The sequence below is a fragment of the Urocitellus parryii genome, chromosome X (assembly GCF_045843805.1).
Source record: "Urocitellus parryii isolate mUroPar1 chromosome X, mUroPar1.hap1, whole genome shotgun sequence".
Taxonomy (NCBI): Eukaryota; Metazoa; Chordata; class Mammalia; order Rodentia; family Sciuridae; genus Urocitellus; species Urocitellus parryii.
Window position 1 is genome coordinate 27,104,177 of NC_135547.1, and position 23,309 is coordinate 27,127,485.

Below are 23,309 nucleotides of genomic sequence, written 5' to 3' on the forward strand. Positions count from 1 at the left end.
CCCCTGGGTTCAATCCCTGGTACCAGAGAAAAGGGGGAGGGGGAGGGGAGAGAGAGACAGAAAGACATGGGGCTTCATAAATCAGTGAACCGGTTAACCACACAACCCTGTTATAAATACTCCCATGGTTTTCATTCATACCTTGTTAAAGAAAAACAAGCCATTCACTAACTCATCTGTAAAATGCCAGAGTTGGATTAACATCTTTACACCAAGTTTCCTGACTCATTCATCTGATGAATTCAAATCTCTTTCAGACCTATACATTTCTATGATCTAGAGAGCAAAGGTCAGCACAGTTTTTGTAAAGTACCAGATAGCATTGTAGGCTTTGTGGGCCACATACCATCTCTGTTCCATATTCTTAACTTTTTTTTTTTTTTGATAGGCTGGGGATCGAACCAGAACACTTTACCACTGACTTACACCATTAGTCCTTTATGTTTTGAGACAGGGTTTTGCCAAGTTGCTGAGGCTAGCCTCCAACTTTTACTCCTCCTCCCTTAGCCTCATGGGTTGCTGGGATAAAAGTGTATATCACCATGCCCAGCTATTGTTACAACCCTTTTAAAATGTAAAAACCATTCTCAGTTCATGAACAGTACAGAAACAGGCTATACTTTGGAAACTCCTGATCTACAGAAACCCCTAAAAATTTCCTCCCACTAATGGTGTGTGTATCTGTATATCACTCCAGAGGGGTCCTTCCTCCTCCTTCAAGAGTCCCAAACTACCCTGCTCTTAATAATTACTTCAAATTCTCTCTCAACACCTGAAATATACTGCCTATTACTTTATTTTGTTAATAAGATTCAGTCTTTGTGAACTTAAGCCATTAATTCATAATTGTAAAATAAAATGCTTTAATACCCAGTAAAGGAATTTTAGCAACAAGGTTCAAAGATCAACTACAAAGAATACACTGAAAAAAATTATAAAATGTTAATTAACATGGAACAATATATCTGCAATTTATCATATATCTCAATAATTACTTATCAGTATGAAAAACTAATTAGCACAATTAAAATGGCTCAATGGATATGCTGTGCTACAGGAAAAAAAATGTGCAAGGAGTGATAATATAAGGGAATTATAAGAAGTAAACATGCTAACTTGAGTATAGTCTTGTAGAGGGAAAAATCTCTAAAGGAAACGAAAGTTTAGGAAGTGGTATAGTATAACAGGTTAAGAACACAGAACTGACCTCAAAAAAATAAGATACTTGGGAATCAACGAAAGATGTGAAAGATCTATACAATGAAAACTATAGAACCCTAAAGAAAGAAATCAAAGAAGACCTTAGAAGATGGAAAGACCTACCTTGCTCTTGGATAAGCAGAATTAATATTATCAAAATGACCATGCTACCAAAAGCACTATACAGATTTAAAAAACCAAATAACCCAATCAACAAATGGGCCAAGGACCTGAAGAGACACTTCTCAGAAGAGAATATACAACCAATCAACAAATATATGAAAAAATGTTCATCATCTCTAGCAATTAGAGAAATACAAATCAAAACTACTCTAAGATATCATCTCAATCCAGTCAGAATGGCAGCTATTATGAAGATAAACAATAATAAGTGCTGGCAAAGATGGGGGGGGTACACTCATACATTGCTGGTGGGGCTGCAAATTGGTGCAACCAATATGGAAAGCAGTATGGAGATTCCTTGGAAAATTTGGAAATGGAACCACCATTTGACCCAGCTATCCCGCTCCTTGGTTTATACCCAAAAGACTTAAAAACAGCATACTACAGGGACACAGCCACATCAATGTTTATAGCAGCACAACTCACAATAGCTAAACTGTGGAACCAACCTAGATGCCCTTCAATAGATGAATGGATTAAAAAAAGGTGGCATATATACACAATGGAATTTTACTCAGCAATAAAAGAATAAAATCATGGCATTTGCAGGAAAATGGATGCATTCGAGAAGATAATGCTAAGTGAAGTTAGTCAATCCCAATAAAACAAATGTTGACTCTGATATAAGGAGGCTGACTCATAGTGGGGTAGGGAGGGGGATCATGGGAGGAATAGATGAATTCTAGATAGGGCAGAGGGGTGGAAGGGGAAGGGAGGGGACAGGGGATTACCAAGTATGGTAGAATGTGATAGACATCATTATCCAAAGTACATGTATGAAGACACAAATTGGTGTCAACATACTTTATATACAACCAGAGATATGAAAAATTGTGCTATATACATGTAGTAAGAATTGTAATGCATTCAACTGTCATTTATTTTTTAAAAAACAATTTTTTAAAAAAGAACACAGAGCTGGACTCGTATCCTTTACCCACTGAGCTTCTAGACACCTTAGTTTCCTTTTTTTTTTTTTTTTTTTTTTGGACCAGGGATTGAACCCAGGAGTGCTCAATGTGAGCTACATAGGCAACTTAGCAAGACATGGTCTCCTTAAATTGCATAGGACCTTGGGTTAGTTGCTGAGGCTGGCCTTGAACTTCCCATCCTCCTGCCTCAGCCTTGAAAGCCACAGGGTTTGTAGGAATGGGCCACCATGCTCAGCCTTAGTTTCCTATGTAAAAAATAAGGAAGTTTTCTAATTCACAGGGTTGTTAAAATATTAAATTATGTAACATACATAAAATTTAAAGCACAATGGCTTGAGTATATATAGTATAGTGTTAAAATGTAGTTGCTTTTATTCCTGTAATCCTTCACCTGACCCTTAACACCTCACCCACAGCAGTATCGTTAACCACCAAACTGTGGCACAAAAACTTCCCAGGGTCTGAAGATACAGCACAGTGATAGAAAGCACATTTAGTATATGAGAAGTCCTGGGGGTTCAATCCCCAATACCACACACATAATAAAAGTCTTTAAAGAGTCCTCTATTCAGATGCCATCAGTGGTCTTGTAAATTAAATTAAAGGCAAAAGTAGAGTATTATCTAATGGACAGCCATATACTGCCCATTAGTTGATGGATATGTTTTAGATAGTCATAAGGTGACGTTTCAATTCACAACTCACTCACTCTCTCTCTCTGAAAACTTCTACTTTCTAAGGAACTAATACAGCATACAAAATTATGAACACATGAATTATGAGCACTACAAAAAATGTTCCAAGGACTAGTTAAATAAATTATGTGCCATATATAAAACTTGATGCTATGCCACCATCAATAATTATAGTTAGCCAGGTATGGTGGTGTATACCTATAATCCCAGAGTCTCAAGAGGCTGAAGCAAGAAGATCACAAGTTTGAGGTAACTGAGTGAGACGCCGCTCTCTCAAAATAAAAAAACAATAGGGATGTTGCTCATTGGGAAAGCACCCCTGGGCTCAATTCCCAGTACCAAATAGAAAAAAAATATATTGTTACATTCAATTATGGGAAAGATGTTGAAAAAAATAGCATGGTATACAGTTTTCATGGTATAATTCTATTTAAATAAAATTCTATATCCAGGTTTATACATAGGCATGTGTTTATTAAAATGTCTAAGGAATAAATTATCTGTGGGTGAGAGGATTATGGGAAAAATGAACATTTAAACAAGTCATCTTTTTGAACAGTTATTTATTTACTAACACACAGAGAGTCAAATATAGGTTCAAGAAAAGCAAAATGGGGGCTGGGGATGTGGCTCAAGGGGTAGTGCACTCGCCTGGCATGCATGTGGCCTGGGTTCAATCCTCAGGGCCGCATACAACAAAGATGTTGTGTCCACCGAAAACTAAAAAATAAATATTAAAATTCCCTCTCTCTCTCTCTCTTAAAAAAATTTAAAAAAAAAAAAGAAAAATGATTTAACCATTCTCACCAAGTTATACAAAGCTCTTGGGCAACCGGTTCAAACTTGAAGCTTACATTCTGGTGACTTGAAGGATGTTAGTTTTTATCCTTCACATAACTTAAAGAGCAAAACAACTGCCACCTAAAACCTATTAGACTTAAATTGGTTGTATGTTACATGTATAGGGTGCTCTCGAATAAGAAATGTTATGTATTGCTTTATCTATATTTTGAGAAATATTAAAATAATATATTTATGTGAAAAAAACAAAGCCAATAAAATACTACATTTTGCTTAGCATACTATGCTTTTACAAGATAAAACTACTAGAAACAATGTTGTGTCATTAATTTCAACTTTATAGCAGTGCATATAGATAATCAAAAGCTATTTGGTCAAGAAACATAAAGCACCACATATATTCAGAAGTCATGCCATACGTATCAAACTCCAAACAACCCATTTTTAAAACATAAAAATTTCCTTCCCTTTCTTCCCCACTTCATACATCATGTATATACATTTTCTCTCTCAGAAAACCAAAAAAAAAAAAAAAAAAAAAAAGTCACATAGTTGGTACATACTTTTCCTTTGCCTTGCTTTTGGTTTTTTCCTTCGATGTCCTCAAAATCTGTGTCAGAAGAAAAATGTGTTTCTGACTCCCTATAACAAAAAGATAAGTAAATATTGAAAACACTCCTTAGAAATGTAGATGAAGGTTCTAATTTTTTGCAACACTTTCTAAAAGGTTTGATTAAGTTAACTCATTACAAAACTCAATATTAACATTAAAAGTAATTAAGATGCTTTCCCAAAACATCATACCATAGCACATTACCAAACATATGAGATTATATAACCAACAACAAAAACAGTAATCTAAAATACAAGTCTTTAAACACTTTCATGTTTTGTTAATTCTTAATCAAAGCATAAAAACTAAATGAGTAGTTCTCAAAATTGTGTGGTATTCTATAGCAATGACTGTAGTAATGGCTGTGCTATTCTGTAGTAACCATTTTCTGGTTCAAAGACCATAGTGCTTAGGGAAAACTATTTTAACATTCAGTATTAGATTAACTTTATTAGGGAATTTCAGCAATATTTTGAATCCTCTGATCTCTCCTACCTCACTCAAAAAACATTTATAAATTGAAGGATGAATCACTATACAAAACATGTATTTCTGAAAGGGTCATTTATGTATAAAACATTTTGATAGCCAGGTATGGCGGTGCACACCTGTAATCCCAGCAGCTTGGGAGGCTGAGGCAGGAGGATCACAGGTTTGAAGTCAGCCTCAACAACTTAGCAAGGCTATACATAACCTAGTGAGACCTGTCTCAAAAAATAAAAAGGGCTGAGGATGTGGCTCAGTGTTTAAGTACCTTTGGGTTCAATCCCTGGTACAAAAAAAAAAAAAAAAAACTTTTATAAACTAAACCATATGAAATGTAGTAGAGAAGTGAACTATGTGTTCCATATCCTTTGTAAAGAAAAGAGATAATGAGTTAGTCAGGAGAACAAATTCTGGCATTAAGTAACTTTGTGATCTTGTACAGGGACAAAATCTTAATCTTATAACAACATATATGCATGAAAAAACAAATCTCTAAAGTCACTTCAATCTCTAACATATAAGCCTACACCTCTAAAATACTGGCCCTTATTTTGTATAATCTTAATCTCCTAATATATGTAACAAAGCAGAACAATTTAAATAAACATGTGTGATTCTTTCTACATGTAAACATGAGTTTACCTCAATAGTAACATACCGTCTTTTAAATGCTTAAAGAAAGGCATACTTACCTTGGTATTTGGGTAACACTGGATTTCAGAACTGAGCCACACCCATAGAAGTTAAAGGTTTTACCCCTTTAAATGTATGAACTTTATGCCAACCTAGAGCCAGTTTTGCTTTAAACAAATGGAATCAAAGGGAAAGGCTACTTTTTTTCAATCTAGATTTCTTCAATTTCCATTTTTATTGTTGTCTAGAGGCCATGAGGAAGGACAGTTTATCGATCTAAAGTAATAGTGAAGATGCTAACAGGAAAAAATTACTATTTATAGAACTTACAAAGTAATTTAAACAACGTATTGGAGATAGTGGAATCCTAACTATGTCCTATCATGATGAGAAAGTCCTGTAAAATAAATTCCATTTCTCAGAGTTAATGCACCAAAAACTAAATGACTACTATAATACTTAACCTTGAAATTAATGCCTGTTCGATCTTAAAAAGATTGTTGTCATCAATATTCTTCTCACATTCCTATTTGGCCAGGCCAAAAAAAAAATTTAAAATGTCTTTAAACATCCTAAAGTATAAATAATATTCTTTCTTCCCAAGATACTTGTGACATACCAGTTCTTAGCTCAGGAACTCCTATAGCCTATAAGCAATCACAAGTCTTCACACTATTTCAACAGTCAAAGACTAATCAAAAGCTCAATTTTACTCTTAATCCTCCAGGCTATCCCAACTAAAAGAATGAGCTATGGAGATCTGGCTACTAACTGAAAAATCTTCTGAAGAAAGTTAAAGTAAGTTAATCTGGAGTCTAAAATAACCCTCAATCAGAAAAAAAAAAAACACTCTCCTAAGCCTTTTCTTTCTCCAATGCTTTCCTGTGTTTTAAGATCAAAAGAACAACTATAATAATAAGCTACCCTAGGTGAAATAACATGTTTATATGCTGACAGAGAATGAATTAACTCTTTAGGGGTTTGAAACATTACATAATCAAATCATATATTCCACTTTACTGTGCCCTCTATCCCACACACCCAACTAAATGCTAGGTTTTTTATAGCCCGCAACACCAATTCTCTTTTATCCATTATCCTATTTCAGGTCCTATTACTCAAAATATTCTAATAGTCAATAGAATAGCCTATAATATAAACCTTTTAAATAGTTTGTAATCTGCACATATTTAAGAAATTTCATAATCTTCTCTTATGTCTTTAAAAATCAGAGCTCAAAAAGGCAGATGAATCTAACTTAACTCCTCATATCATTTTGCATAATGTCCTCTATACATGTCACTTAATACTTTGTCAAAGGTAAGAGTTAAATTTACAGAGAAATTCAAGATCTGGAATATATGGAATTCTCCTAAAGATACTATTTTTGAAAGCCTGAATGTCTTTGATAGATGAATTTGAGACTAGCCAATCCCTGAATCAAACAAAAAGAAAAATAAGGGCGGGGGTTGTCACTCAGCATGCATGAGGCACTGGGTTCAATCCACAGCACCACATAAAAAAACTAAATAAACAAAATAAAAGTATTGTGTCCATCTACAACTAAAAATGTTAAAAAAGAAAAAAAATTCAAGAATAAATATACAAACTAGAATAAATATACATTGGGATTAAAATCATACTTTGGAGCTGGAGCTATAGCTTAGTGGTAGCACATTCGCCTAGCAAGCAAAAGACCCTGGACTTGATCTGCAGCACTGCCCCACCCCCAAAAAGTCATACTTTGCAATATTAGCAATATACTAATAGGCTCAATCTCCACAAAAAATAATTATTAATACTATGAAAAACTTTTATACAACCAAAAGCAGATCCTAGCTGTCATTGTGCATAAAATGGTATCTATCTGTTGTGGTTGAAGTTTTTTGCAACCAAACACTTTTCAAATAAAGTCTTATAAGAACCTAACAGAAAATTGTTTGTGTGTAAAACAAAGTTAGGGCCAAGTACAGTGGTGCATGCCTCTAATCCCAGCTACTTGGAAGGCTGGCCAGCCTAGGAAACTTAACAAAACCCTGTATGTACCAATATGCATGGAACTTTTTTTTATAAAAATTATAGATATCATGTCCTACCTTCACAAGGCTTGTTTTAGCCCGTCATCATTTGATATGACAGAAATCTTAAATTACATCCTAAATAACAATGTTTATTTATACATCCCCCACTAGTGAGAAACCTTAACTTATTAAAAATCTTATGATGGTACTCAAAACAACTGCTATTGAGAAACCAACTATGGCTTCAGAATGGCACAGCAAAAAAATAATAAAATTCTGCATTATGTAAATTAAAAACAGTGCCAGAAAATGTATGATATTAACTACTATAGAGCCTAATGACCACTGATATAAAACTGATTCAAAACATACATTGTAATCTTATATATTAAATCTTCTTATGCAGAAATAAACTGAACCAAAATTAATATTTCTCATTTTGTGGGAAAAACAAAATTATCAAAATATAATTTACTTACTGTAGTAGATTAAAATCAGTTGGTATTTCTGGAGCTGCTATCATTTCTTTATCATCTTCTGGAACAACCCAATGTCAGAAATATATTCATATATTTAATGTGAGTAAAATGATAGTTTGCTTCTTTCTTCTAAGAAATACAACTCCTTTAAAGAAAATAAAATGACACATTTATTATAAACACATCAAAAATATTGGGAAGGGATATTCATACTCAAAATGTAAATTTCCCATGTCTGACAATATGTTTTTATAAATAAAGATTGTGTTCCCTTGCATTTGATTACTTTTCCTAGATAGGAATTTGTTAGAACTCTTGCACAGCTTCACAGTAATAACATAACATGAGGAGAAAAAACAAAGTTTGCATTACAGATAATTATGTTTAAAGTGTGTTATGATTCTCTAGCCTGGTTTTATGTATATATGTGTTTATGTCTACACACACATACTTACAGATGTTATGTACATACATACATATGCACACACCCTAAAAAACAGGATGTGACTCTTTTTATTAGTCCTGAAATCCCTATGACAAGTTAAAACCACAATGAGATGCCTGAAAATGTATGGCTTTTTGCTGATTGTATACAGATCCAGTAAAACAGAGCTGAAAAAAATCCTACAATATAATTTAAAAACACTTTAAGAACAGGTTTTTCTACCCTTGAGGACACAAAGTACAAAGCCTGGCTTATTAAAAACCACTTCATGATAATGCCACACTGTGTTGAGAAAGAAGAAGTGGGAAAAGTTAGATCTGTCTGATCTAGTACCCCTCAAGCAATTTACAATCAATTTAAACACAATAATATATGTTGCCCAGCATGTGCAAGCCCCTGAGTTTGATACCCAGCAAAAAGAAAAAAGTCTCAAGGACAGATAAAGAGTACTTGTGACCAAAATAAGTACAAACTGGGCCAGGCCCAGTGGTACATGCCTGCAATCCCAAGTAGCTAGGGAGGTTGAGACAGGAAGACAGAGGTTTCAAAGCCAGCCTCAACAACAGCTAGGTGCTAAGCAACTCAGTGAGACCCTATCTCTAAATAAAATACAAAATAGGCTTGGGGATGGAGCTCAGTGGTTGAGTGTCCATGAGTTCAATCCCCAGTACCCAAACAAATAAATAAGTGCGAGTTGGTGGGTAGGAAAGGTATTACGTCTACCTTTGAAGGTCAAAGTTATATTTCCCAAATGATGGGGCAACCTAAAAGCAAATGACCAGTCTATAACAAAAAGGAGAAAGTAGGCTGAAGCTAATAAAGTCTGAGGTTCTTAGTTTTATGTATATTTTTTCATAATTTTCTGTTTAATGTTTTTTCTTTTATTCCCAAGAGAATCTGGTAGTTGGTGGCCACCTTAAAAAAAAAAAAAAAAAAAAAAAAGGCAGGAACGGCTAAACATATCCAGTTAATATCTAAATACTACACACTGATGAAATTCTAATGATCTCTTCCAACAGAGTAAACAGTATAAGAAAAAGATGGTTCAATCTTTCATTAATTTGAAATATCTAAAAAATATCTCAAATGGCTACTAGTTTTTTCATTAATATACAGGTGTTCAAAACACTGCAATTTCCTAGTTTATTCTAATTAAGCTAAACCAGCAAAAATATTAAGTTTTGCTTACAAAACTTCTTTGTGAAATAGCAAAATAACAAATTAAGTAATAGGAGAAAACAAGAAGGATGAATAGCCCACAAATTAAGCCCTGAATAATCAAGAATTATATATACTACCACTGTATCTTTTTCCTGAACGGTACTCAGATTGCAAAATCTTTAGATATAACCATTAGTATGGTCTTCCCCTTGCCATAAATCATTATCCCAGGATTGTTCTCCTCCAATGTCACTAAACATTAATCTGCTTTATTCTTATTGTAGCCTAAGGACTACACCAGAGTTCTGAGGCTTGTCATCACCCATAGAACACACATCTTTGTCTCCTAATTTTCTAATTTTACAAAGAAAACTAGTGTGCTTTTTGAAGGAAACTGGAAAGGCATAGACCTAATAATTCTAAACAGATCCAGTTGTCCAGATGGCAAAATGGAAATAACAAGTGGTCATGTGATCCTTGCTATGTCTCTTTGCCTCTCTGAGCATTTCATAAAAAACAAATTTACTGGGACAGGGGATGTAACTCAGTGGTAGTGTGTGTGTTCAGCTAGGGTTCTATCCCCAAGACTAACACTTCACTAGTCCCCTTCAACATAGTTTTTAAGCAGACTTTAAAGACATTTCATGAATATAGTGTCCTAAGAAATCACACCTGAGGAATATAAAGAATGCATTAGCTCTGAAAAACACTGTGTCTCACACACACACACACACACACACACACACACACACACTGCATTCCCCTAAATAGCAACAAAATTAATTTCTAGTGTAAAAAAAAAGTACAAAGTTTTGCCAGGTTGAGCAACCATAATCCAAAAATTAAAAATCTTCTGAAATCCAAAACTTCTTGACTGCTCAAAAGTTCCAGATTTTGGAATATTTCTGATTTCAGAGTAGGGACACTCAACCAGTAAGGTCTTTTCAAATATTCTAAAAACAAAATACTCCAAAATCTGAAATTCTGAACTATTAGGGTAAAGCATACTAAACTTGTACAAATGAGTAGTCGGTAACAGAAAACAAAGCAAAACCTAGAACGGGAGTCTCTTAAGACAAGGTGCCTATATTTTTTAAATATTTTTTTTAGTTGTAGATGGACACAATAAACTAATTAATTAATTAATTAGTGATTTTTTAATAGCTTTTTTTAGTTGTAGTTGGGCACAATACATTTGTTTTATTTTTATGTGGTGCTAAGGATCAAACCCAGTGCCTCAGATGTGCTAGGCAAGCATTCTACCACTGAGCTGCAACCCCAGCCCAGGTGCCTACTTTTTTTTAAACATTATTGCCTCAGAGTCTGATAGACTTAGGGAAAAATTATTTAACTGGCCAATTTCCTATCCCAGTGAATACTTGTTTTTAAAAGTCTCTAAATATTGGGGCCGGGAATGTAGCTCAGTGGTACAGCCCTTGCCTAGCATGCACTAGACCCTGGGTTTCATACCCATTACCACAAAACAAACAAAAAAGTTTCTAAATATTAAAAGTGCATCCAATTAATAGTATCTACTATGTGCCAAGTGCAGTGCTGGCCACTGGGAACACAGTAGTGAACAGGAGAGCAATGATCCTTGCCATGATATAACTACCTTGACTAGAAACATGAAAACATTTCTACTAAGAATCATCTCCTCTATGACCACCTAATGTTATAAATAAAGAAGTCTAAATTCCATGCATATCAATGTTTTTATTATTTTAATCATTTCCAAATAACTTCTTTGCCACCAAAATAGTTTACCACAACAAAAGTGATAAATATATATTATAAATATATTTGTAATTTAAAAGGGGGCACAATGAATAAACTGGGAATTTCTTAAAGAATGTAAACTTTAAATCTACAGAAAAATGAGAATGTTTTGTTGTTATTGTAAATATCTACATCTGCATATAAAATTATTTTCCCAAAAACATATATTATAAAATTCATAAAAGATGTCTTTAAATGTGCTTAATACCATTTGACCTAAGATGGGAAACCCAATACTATAAGAAGTAATGCTCAAATAAAAGTGTAAGTTTAAAACCAAACTTAACCAAGTCATTTCTGGGCAACTGCAGATTATTATTTTTTTTAAAAAAAAATATGCTCTAAGATCACAAGGTGGAGCTCTCACCTAGTATCAAAGAAAAACTTTGAAGTCTTTATCACATGTAGCATTTCTCTAGAACTACCATAAAAGAGTTGCTATTCCAACAGCTTCAGAGGATAAAGTATAGAGATGAAATCTGCATCAAGTCTCTACCACTGTTTTCCTATTTTGGGCAGCCAGGGCCTTATCTAGTAACTAGCTTGTGTCTCCTTACTGAAAACTAAGCTACTTGCATTATAAATAATGGAAACAGCATATATAAACATAAAACTATTTCCTTAGGTTCAAGCGTATACCGGCAGCTTGCCCTCTTGTCCAGTTTAGCTTTCTTCAGTTTCACTTTCCCTCAACCAACCACTGTCCAAAAGTATTAAGTGGGAAATTGAAGAAATAAACAATTCTTAAGTTTTACACTACTCGACTTTCTGAATAGCAGGATGTTTTTTTTTTCTTTTTTTTTTTTCCTTTTTTGGTACTAGAGATTGAACTCTAGGGCACTCACTCATTGAGCCACATCCCCAGCCCTATTTTGTATTTTATTTACAGACAGGGTCCAACTGAGCTGCTTAGTACCTTGCTTGTGCTGAGGCTGGCTTTGGACTCTCAATCCTCCTGCCTCAGCCTTGCAAGTCGCTGGGATTTCAGGCATGCGCCACCAGCCCAGCAATAGGACAATATTTTGCCCTGTCCAACCCATCCCACCTGGAATGTGAATGATACCTTTTTGTCCAGAATATCCATGAGACATATACCCTACATAGTCCCTTAGAAGCTGTTATCAGTCATCAAATTTACTATCTCAGTGTCACAGTGCTTGTGTGCTTATGGTCAACTAACCCTTGTCTTACTTATTGGCTCCAACATGCAAACTTTTATACAATATGTTGTTACAGCCATCCTATTTTACTATTGTTGTCTTTAATCTCTTTGCCTGATTTATAAACTCAACTTTATCATATATATGTAAATATAAGGGAAAAACTGTACAGTGCATATATAGGTTCGCTTTTATCCACGGTCAGAGTTATCCACCCAGAGTCTTAGTACATATACCCATGGATAAGGGGGAACTATTGTATCATGCTGTTATTAATTTAAATATATTTATGGACAACTACTGGATTAAAAAGTAATAGATGATCATGTATTTTGAATTATAAACATTAAATTCAGGTAAATAACCTCAGTAACTGCTTTTTATATAGACGTCTAAAAGCTGAAACTTAATTGCCACAACTTTTCAAATTATCTATAGTTAGTGTGCATTTTATGGCCTGTTACTCAAAGTTCAGATTCCAAGTTAAATTCAAAAACAAAAAACCTTTCTTCCACTTCTAAAAATGTAGAAGACATGTTATTACAGCCTATAAATAAAAATATTATCCTTATTACATCTTTAATTCTTTACAACTCACTTGCTAAATTTCCTAAAATTATCCCACCTCCAAAATTAAAGCACACAAAAAATGATTTTTCATGTTGTTAAAATATCATAGGGTAAATTTTTTCTATAAACTGATGATTTCAAATGTCTTCAATCCCAAATGGTCTCAAAAACAGAGCCATCACTTAACAAGGTCCCTCAGAATCCATATATTACTGGGAAGCATGGTGGGGAGGGCACTTAATAGCTGGTGTGTTAATTCTCTCATTAAAAATGCAGAAATATTCAACCACTAGAAGCTAACAAATTCATATACCACAAGCCATTTCCTTATCTAAATACTTCCCTGAATAGGGCCCCATCCCTCTATAAGGATCACATCTAGGAAGTATATATACCTGTCTAAAATGCTATTGTAGGTGTAATACAAACACTTGAAATTAGGAATTACTCAAATGTCCAACAATGGATTAAGAGATGTTACATCAGTGTAAGTACTGTAATATTCATATAAATGAAACTATTATGATTGTGTATCAACATAGGTAAAAAGTTTGATACATTAAAAAAAGCATACATTGGTATATAATAGTAACAAGAACAAACAAGCAAAGGAAGATAGTTAATTTAGAGTGGTGGAAATTTGAGTATTTTTAAAAATTTTAATTTAAAATCTTATTGTTAGTACAAGTAAATTATGACAAGAATCTGTACTCTTTATTAAAACCCAAACTACCTGAGGAATTATAAACCGATGCTGCTAAAGCCTCATTTATTTATTCATATTTCAGGTTCATAATTTTATAAAGTTAAACATATAGAAACTCTTGAGTTCTATCGTAAAATTATACTTACTATATTTGCCAACTCAAGATTAGTGAGAAATAGAAGCTTTCTTAAAGACCCCTGGCAACAGGATCCCAAGTTATGTTCCTTTTATTGACCTATCTAATTTGTAAGAGAACAGCCAAAGCTCTGCCATTTAGTTGAGGCTGTGAATGCTAAAAGGTACAAATGTTCCCACAATAGTAGAGTTGATCAAGAGGAAAGTTACTATCATTCTTATGTCAAATGGTACATGGTAGTGTTTGAATTCATAGGGAAATAAATGAAAGCTCATGAAAATTTTAAATTAAACATAAATACCTGCTTTTAAAAGGAAAGAAAAACCTACTGTCCCTTTGTTGATTTATGTCCTTAAAAATTCTTATTACTCAAAAGATATTTTTCCTCCCTCTGACCAACCTCCCTAATTTGTGTTATGGTCTCCTGAATAAATGATACAGTGAAAAAAATTACAAAGCAAGCACTGATCATGTGTATTCAAACCAGTGGTAAAATCTTAATTTAGAAGTTTGACAAAATAATAGTTCTGTTTCACAAACCTGGAGAGGCCTAAAGAATCCATGCTAGCCCTTGCTCTGCTGCAGGAGTAGGTAATGCGTGAAAGAAACCTGCAAAGAATTAATGACTATCTACATGTCCTAGCTAATTGGAGGGCAGGTCCAATATCTGCACTTATAAACTTAAAAAATAATATAAAGGGAGGAGGCTAAAAATAATAGGCCTTTTTTTAAAAAAAAGCTAAGACAAACTAAACATACCTAAAGCCACAAGACTTCAAAAATAACTTACTTTCATGAAGAGGGGAAGGAGCAAGCTGGGGCATTCTACAGATATGGCATCATTACACACTACCAGAAACTAAAGCCAGACAGAACTGGAAACATCCACCTGTTCCCCTACTATTTTTAAGAGTATGATAGTAGTGTCTCATTGCTCAGCAATTTTCCTAGTTTCCTTGTCCACCCACATTCTCCAATATTTTCAAAAGTGACACAAGCCCTTACCACATTGGGACCAGTTGGCCCAGCCTACATACTCGGCCTGTCCCAGTTCTTAACCATAAGCTGTATTTTCTGTATACTCAGAAATAAACAATGACCAACTAATTTGAGGGGAAGGGAACAAGAAGATGCAATAAGAAAAGGTTTTACCTTATTCCTAATACTCTAACAACTTGAACTCAGTTGGAACCTGTTCCTGAATCCAACTTAAAAACAGTTTCTCTGGATCTCTCAAGCTGCCTTAAATTAAATGTCATAATATTGTCTACTCTGACTGACACTGGTTGTATGAAACTGGATACCATATTATACTGAACACAATCTAATTCCAAGTCACCTAACTCCCCAAGGTTTCCCTAAGAAGCTGCAGCTGACTAGACATCAGTTCTAGCCCAAGATGAATAGCAAAATAGACAAAATATCTGTTTTATCACATATTATCACCTTAAAATCATTTCTCAATCTGTCTAGTAAACAACTAATAATTTTTAAAAGCTATTAGTTGATTGATGTGTTAAAGGCTTGGTCCTGTAGGTGGTGCTACTGGCAGGTAGTAAAGCTTTGAAGAAGTGAAGCATGTAAGAGGACTTGTAATGCCCTTGAGGGCAAGTGTGGTACCAAGCGCCCCCTGCCCCCCCCCGCCCCCCCCCCCCCCGCCGCTTGTTCTCTGGCTCATGATGGGGTAACCAGTTTTGTTCTGCCTCACCCACAGGCCTAAAGCAACAGGGCCAATCTATCATGAACTGGAACCTCCAAAACTGTGAACCAAAATAAAACTTCTCTCTTTAGAAGCTGATTATCTCAAGTATTTTGTTAGAGTGGTGGAAAGTTAACTAACACAACTCACATATTTGGATATCACTCTTAATTTAGCTTTTTAAGCTGTTAATTGAATACATATATATCTCCACACAAATGTACATACATATCTCACATTAACAATTTCCCATGTTAAAATATTATAAATAAATAGGAGTAATTAAAATTGGGGGTAGTGACTATCAATATTTAAGGTAAGATGCAATTATCTGGTTAAAAATGGTATCTAGAAAAATGAAAATAAAATTTATAAATTCATGTGTTAACACTAGCAAACAGTATATAGCATGATTTAAGCGCAATTCGGTAACTGTCAAAACAATTTCACATTGGACACTACTGGCTCATTAATAGATTTCAGGCTCTAGAAGATATCAAGGTAGATTTCATTGCAAAATAGATGAACAAAGGATAATATTGCCTAGATTTCAAGGGAGATTTAAATTTTCATTTTATACTCTTTTTTTTTTAAGACAGAGAAAGAGAGAGAGAGAGAGAGAGAGAGAGAGAGAGAGAGAGAGAGAATTTTAATATTTATTTTTTAGTTCTCGGGGGACACAACATCTTTGTTGGTATGTGGTGCTGAGGATCGAACCCAGGCCGCACGCATGCCAGGCGAGCGCACTACCGCTTGAGCCACATCCCCAGCCCTCATTTTATACTCTTTTGGTAGATTATTTCAAAAGTTTCCACATGTATTTATTCAAAGTAGTAAAAAGTATCTAAATGAAATATTGAGTGTTCATTAATAATTGGCAAGATGGCAATACAAGACGGCGATATAATAACAGATACAATTCAGTAAATTAAAAGACATTAAAACCAAAGTGTAAAATAAACCACTTTAAAGAAGGAAATGAAAATTCAAGCTAAAATTTAGAAATGCAGTGACTATGAATAAGCACAATACTTTTTTTTCAATCTTAGCATAACCATCATAAAGAACATACAGATTACCTATCTAGTTTTTTGTTTCTTTCACTACTAATTCATGACCTTATTAAAATATCTGGCTTTACCACCTACTGAATATAACCCGCTGATATTTTTTTGCTAAACTCCATGTAACAACTCATAAGCTTAAACTTACTCAAGTTCAAAAATCAAATATGCTTTCACAATTCAGATGGTATAGCCTATATAGGTACTTCCTATTTCTAAAAGTCAGACAGAAGAAGTTGGTTATTCATTTGGTAATTCCAAACAGTAGCAATGACAGAAAACCAGTCACAAATACATGGTACTTAAATTTATCTTAATTCTAACTGCTAACATTCCTAGACAAAGAGTAAAACATACAAATTGACTTTTTAAAAATTAAATATAAGCTGGGCACAGTGGCACATGCCTATAATCCCAGCTACTCAGAAGGCTGAAGCAGGAAAATACAAGTTCACCCTGTCTCAAAATCAAAAATAAAAAGGATTGGGGAGGTAGTTCTATGGTAAAGTACCCCTGGGTTCAATAACCAGTACCAAATTAATTAATTAATTAAATTTAAGAAGCCAGAAAGGGGTAAGAATACTATAAACCAATATCTTTGATGAACACTAATACAAAAACTCTCAACAAAATACTGACAAACCAGAATTCAATAGCATATTAAAATGATTATATATTATACACTATGACCAAATCCAAATAAGAATTTATTCTTGGGATTCAAGACTGGTTTAACACACAAAAATCATCGTAATATCCAACAGAGGAACATACAGAATATAGCCTTTGAATCCTCTCCCAGCATCTGGGACAGTCAGGAGATCCCCGTGTTTCTCCCTTACTATCAAAGCAATAAAAACTTTTTTTTTTTTTTTTTTTGAGAAAAAGGAAAATCAATGCAATAGGTTGTCTACCCCTCTGGAGATAGTCTGCATTCTCCCTTGAGCATTCCTTGCTTTACTCTCAAAGGCTCTTTTGTGATTAACGCCCTCCCCATTCTTCCTTCATCAATGCCTTTTTTGGGGGAAAAAGTGTAATATTGTACATTAACAGAATGAAAGACAAAAACCATATGATCATCACAATTGGTTCAGCAAAAGCATTTGACCTGTTGGCCATTAAAACACTCAACAAACTAGGACCAGGAGAAAACTACCTCTACACAATAAAGGTCATTTAAGAAAAACCCACAGATAACACCACACTCAATGGTGAAAGACTGAAAGCTTTTCCTCTAAGATCATAAACAAGGCAAACAAACCATTTCTGTTTAACCAAAGTATCATAAGTTCTAGCCAAAGCAATTAAGCAAGAAAAATAATTTTAAAAATTTCAAATCAAAAGGAAGTAAAATTATCCCTGTTCCCAGATTGACATGATCTTCTATTTAAATTTCCCAAATTCCACACACATACACAAAAATGTTGGAATAAATTCAATAAAGTTACAGGATACAAAATCAACACACAAAATTCAGTTGCACTTCTATATATTAACAATGAACAATCTGAAAATGAAATTAGTAAAATAATTCTATTTTCAACAGCATCAAAAAGAATAAAATATCTGGGTATAGTGGTACACATGTGTAATGCCAGCTACTCGGGCGATTTAGACAGGATAACAATCAAAGGCCAGCCTGGGCAACTCAGTGAGACACTCTCTAAAAAAAGAAATACAAAGGGCTAAGGATGTAGCTCAGTGGTAGAACACACATGCCTGGCATGTACAAGGCCCTGAGTTCAATCTGCAGCACCACAAAAAAAAATTAAATATTTAGGAACAAACCTAACTAAGAAGTCTTGGACAATAAAGACCACAAAATAGTGCTGAAAGATATTAAAGATTGGGGCTGGGGTTGTGGCTCAGCGGTAGAGCACTCGTTAGCACATGCGAGGCCCTGGGTTCAATCCTCATCACCACATACAAATAAATAAAATAAAGGTATTGTATTCAACTACTTCTAAAAAATAAATATTTAAAGAAAAAAAGATATTAAAGATGACACAAATACAGAGAAAGACATCCTGTGTTAATAGAAAGGCTTAATATTCTGATATCCACACTAACCAAAGTGGTTTACAGATTTAGTAAAATTATTATCAAACATTTATTACAAAAACAGAAAGAAATCTTCCTATAATTCATATAGATTCCCAAGGGACCCCCAAATAGCCAAGATAATTTTTTAAAAGAACAAAGTTTGGGGGCTGGAGTTTGTGAATCAGTGGTAGAGCATGTGCCTAGCATGTGTGAGGCCCTGGGTTCGATCCTCAGAACCGCATATAAATAAATAAAAGATCCATTGACAACTAAGTATATAATACACACACTTTTTTTTAAAAGAACGAAGTTGGAAAGACACACACTTCCTGATTTCAAAACATACTACATAACCAACAGTAACCAAAACTGTGTAATGCCCACATAAATAAATCAATGGCACAGGATTGAGTGCCCCAAAATAAATCCTTACATATATGGCACAAATGATCTTTCACAAGGGTGCCAAGACTACTCAACAAGGAAAGAACAACCCTTGAACAAATGGTGCTAGGGAAACTAGATATCCACAAGATAAAAAAATGGAGTTAAACCCATAATTTATACCATATAAAAAATTAACTCAAAATGGATTAAAGACCTAAATTTAAGACTTGCAAGTATAAAACTCCTTGTAGAACCAGATGCTTTGGCACTCTCCTGTAATTCCAGAAACTTGGGAAGCTGAGGCAATAAGATAGCAAGTTCAAGGCCACCCTCAGCAATTTAGATAGAGCCTGTCTCCAAAAAACAAATAAACAAACAAACAAAGGGCTGGGGATGTAGCTCAATAGTAAAGTGTCCCTAGGTTCAATACCCAGTAAACCCACACACACACCTCAGCCACCACCAAGAGAAAAACTTCATGACACTGCAGTTTGCAATGCTTTCTTAGATATGGAAAGCACAGCTAACAAAAGAAAAATAAGACAAATGTGACTCTATCTAACTTTAAAACTTTTGTGTATCAAATGCCAATCAACACAGTGAAAAGGCAAATTACAGAATGGAATCAAATACCTCAAAATCATATATGTGAGGGCTTGAGGTATAGCTCAGTGATAGAGTGTCTGCTTCACATGTACAAGACCACAAGTTCAATCCCTAATACCACCAAAAAAAACATACATTTGATAAGGGAACTAATATCCAGAATGTATAAAAAAATCCTACAACTCAACAACAAAAATCAAAGAACTCCATTTGTTAAAGTGGGCAAAAAAGGTTTGTTGAAATAGATATTTCTCCAAATTTACAAATGGCCAACAGTATATGTAAAGATGCTGAATATCACTAATCATCAGAGGAATAAAAACCAAAACCAGAATAATTTATCACCTCAAATCAATTAGGATGGCTACAATTGAAAAAATAAAATAACTTTTGTTCTGTAAGTACATGGAGAAATTAGAATCCCTGTTATGCTGCTGGTGATATTATTAAAATGTCACCACCTCTATGAAAAAGAATATAACAGAACTGAACAGATACTTCTCAGAAGATATGAATCAATCAACAAATATATGAAAAAACATCTCTAGCAATTAGAGAAATGCAAATCAAAAATCTAAGATTTTATCTCACTCCAGTCAGAATGGCAACTATTAAGAATACAAACAACAGTAAGTGTTGGCGAGGATGTGGGGGAAACGACACATTCAAACATTGCTGGTAGTACTGCAAATTGGTGCAGACAATATGGACAGTGGTATGGAGATTCCTTGGAAAACTGGGAATGGAACCACCATTTGATCCAGCTATCCCACTTCTCGGTCTACACCCAAAGGACTTAAAAGCAGCATACTACAGGGACACAGCCACATCAATGTTTACAGTAGCACAATTCACAATAACTAAACTGTGGAACCAACCTAGATGCCCTTCAGTAGATAAATGGATGAAGAAAATGTAGTATATATACACAGTGGAATATTACTAAGCAATAAAAGAGAATAAAATCATGGCATTCATAGGTAAATGAATGGAGCTGGAAAATATAATGCTAACTGAAATTAGCTGACCCCAAAAAACCAAATGCCAAATGATTTCTCTGATTTAAAGATGCTGATTCATAATATGCTGGGGAAATATGGGAGGATTAAATAAACTCTAGATAGGGCAAAGGGGAAAAGGGAGGGGAAGGAAGAGGGTATAGGGGTAGGAAAGACAGTAGAATGCAATGTTTATCATTATCCTAAAGTAATATATGAAGACAAGAAGGATGTGACTCTACTTTGTGTACAACCAGAGATATAAAAAAAGTGTGCTCTACATGTGTAATATGAATTATAATGCATTCTGTTGTCATATACAACAAAATTTATTTTTTAAAAAATATAACAGTTCTTTTTTAATATTTTTATTAGTTGTTCATGGACCTTTATTTTATTTACTTATTTCTATGTGGTGCTGAGAATCAAACCCAATGCCTTGCACATGCTAGACAAGTGCTCTACCACAACCCCAGCCCTTATAACAGTTATTTTAAAAACTGAAAACAGGCCAGTTTTGATGGTACCAGCACTCCTTGTAATTCTAGCAACTCTGGAGGTTGAGGTAGGAGGATCACAAGTTCAAGGCAAGCCTTGACAACTTAGCAAAACCTGGTCTCAAAAAAATAAACAGACCTGTGGATTAGCTCAGTGGTTGCATGCCCCTGAGTTCAATCCCCAATTTTAAAAAACTTAAATACAACCATCAGGATTGAGCAATCCCACTTTCAAGCATATATATGCAAAAGAATTGAAAATGAGGTTCTCAGACAGATATTTACACACCCATAAACATTAGCCAAGAGGAAGAAGGAACTCAAACATACATGCATAGATGAAGGATAAACAAATGTGGCATTACACCTGCAATGGAATATTTATTATTTAATCTTAAAGATGAAGGACATTTTGTCACATGGAGGGAACCCTGAGGACATTATTTGAAGTGAAATAAGCCAGTCACAAAACAACAAACGCTTGTAAGTGTTTACTTATAGAGTAACTAAAGTAGTCAAACTCATAAAAACAAAGTAGAATGGTGGTTGCCAGGGAATGGGAGAAAAGAAAAAGAAGTTGTTTATTGGTATAGAGTTTCAGATTTTCAAATAAAACACTTTTTGGAAATCTATTTCATAGCGTGAATATACGTAATAACACTAAATTGCACACTTAAAAATGGCTAAGATGGAGCTGGGCATGGTGGTGCATACAATCCTAGCAATCCATGAGGCTGAGGCAGGAGGATCAGTAGTTCAAGGTCAGCCTCAGCAACTTATCAAGACCCTGTCTCAAAATTAATTAATAAAAGAAATAAAAAGGGTTGGGAATGTGGCTCAGTGGATAAGCACCTCTGGGTTCAACCACAGTAGCAAAAAAAGAAAATACCACAAATACATTAAATCATCGATCTTTAATAGTATCTACTCAAAATGACTAGATGCTAGGAAAGGAAGTAAAATAATGATTCAGCAAGAATTTAATAATAAGAACAATATACATTATTAAAAATAGAGACTATTTGGGGTAGACTTAAAAAGTATACTCTTCTGCAGCTAACTTGAAATTACTATCTTAAGAGAAATTTATACTTATGCTACTAGAACTTGACATTATGACAGTGTTTGTTGTACCAATGGTTTATCTGCTAAATAATCAGTCAGTTAAGAAACTTCTCAATTAGAAAATTTTTTCTACGGAAAAACATGTTGTAATGATCGACTTCACAAAAAGTCATCTGCCAAGTAGTGTAGCAAGACTGAGAACATATATGAGGAAATTCTTCATATGCAAGGATCTCCCTTCATATGCAATATCTCCCTTTTTTATGATTATTACTTTTGCAAAAAAGTAGTCAAAATGCCTTTTTAATCAAGATAAAAAATCCCCCCCTCACTTCTTCTCACTCTCCCTTCCCTTTATCAATAATTGTGCTCATCTCCCCTAATTAACAAATCCAAAGAAAAGGAAAACTTTTCATCAACTGTTTCATGTAAATTATTCTGTTGATGTTTGCCAAATATCCTGATGTTACATCATTTTACTTGAATGTTTTATCTCATTATGTTCCCCACACAGGTTAGTCCCATGTCATCTGCTTTAGCTAACCATAACTTTACTAGGTATTCTACTATGTTTCATCTGTCCATTTTTTCACCCAAAGTTAAGTAACAATAAGTGTTTATTCATTGCTATATTTGGGGGGCTCCTGGGGATTGAACATAATGGTACTTCATCACCAGGCTACAAACCAGTCCTTCTTTTATTTTTTGAGACAAGGTTTTAGCCAAGATGCCATCAGCCTCAAAATTGTGATCCTCCTGCCTCAGCTTCCCAAGTAGCTGAAATTACAGGTGTTGTTACCACACCCACTCATTGCTATATATTTTTAACTCAGTTACTGCTAAATCATCAGTATATTATATCATATTGAATAAAACTTGGAGATCACAAAATGGTTCAGAAGTCAGTGTTGCATATTCAACTCTCACAACACTACACAAAAAGGCATTCA

At 34.3% G+C, this 23,309-nt stretch overlaps 1 protein-coding gene across 2 annotated transcripts in view; it reads right to left on the bottom strand.

Annotated features, from left to right (window-relative positions):
• The window catches only part of Stag2 (STAG2 cohesin complex component), a 126,786-nt gene that overhangs the window by 65,413 nt on the left and 38,064 nt on the right, over positions 1–23,309 (bottom strand). For both annotated transcript variants that reach the window (XM_077793569.1, XM_077793568.1), the window contains exons 2-3: positions 8,044–8,188; positions 4,375–4,453 (exon numbers count right to left, since the gene is read on the bottom strand). In XM_077793569.1, the coding sequence (XP_077649695.1) occupies positions 4,375–4,453; positions 8,044–8,087 (123 nt within the window). In that variant the 5' untranslated portion in view covers positions 8,088–8,188. The remainder of the gene's footprint in view (positions 1–4,374; positions 4,454–8,043; positions 8,189–23,309) is intronic.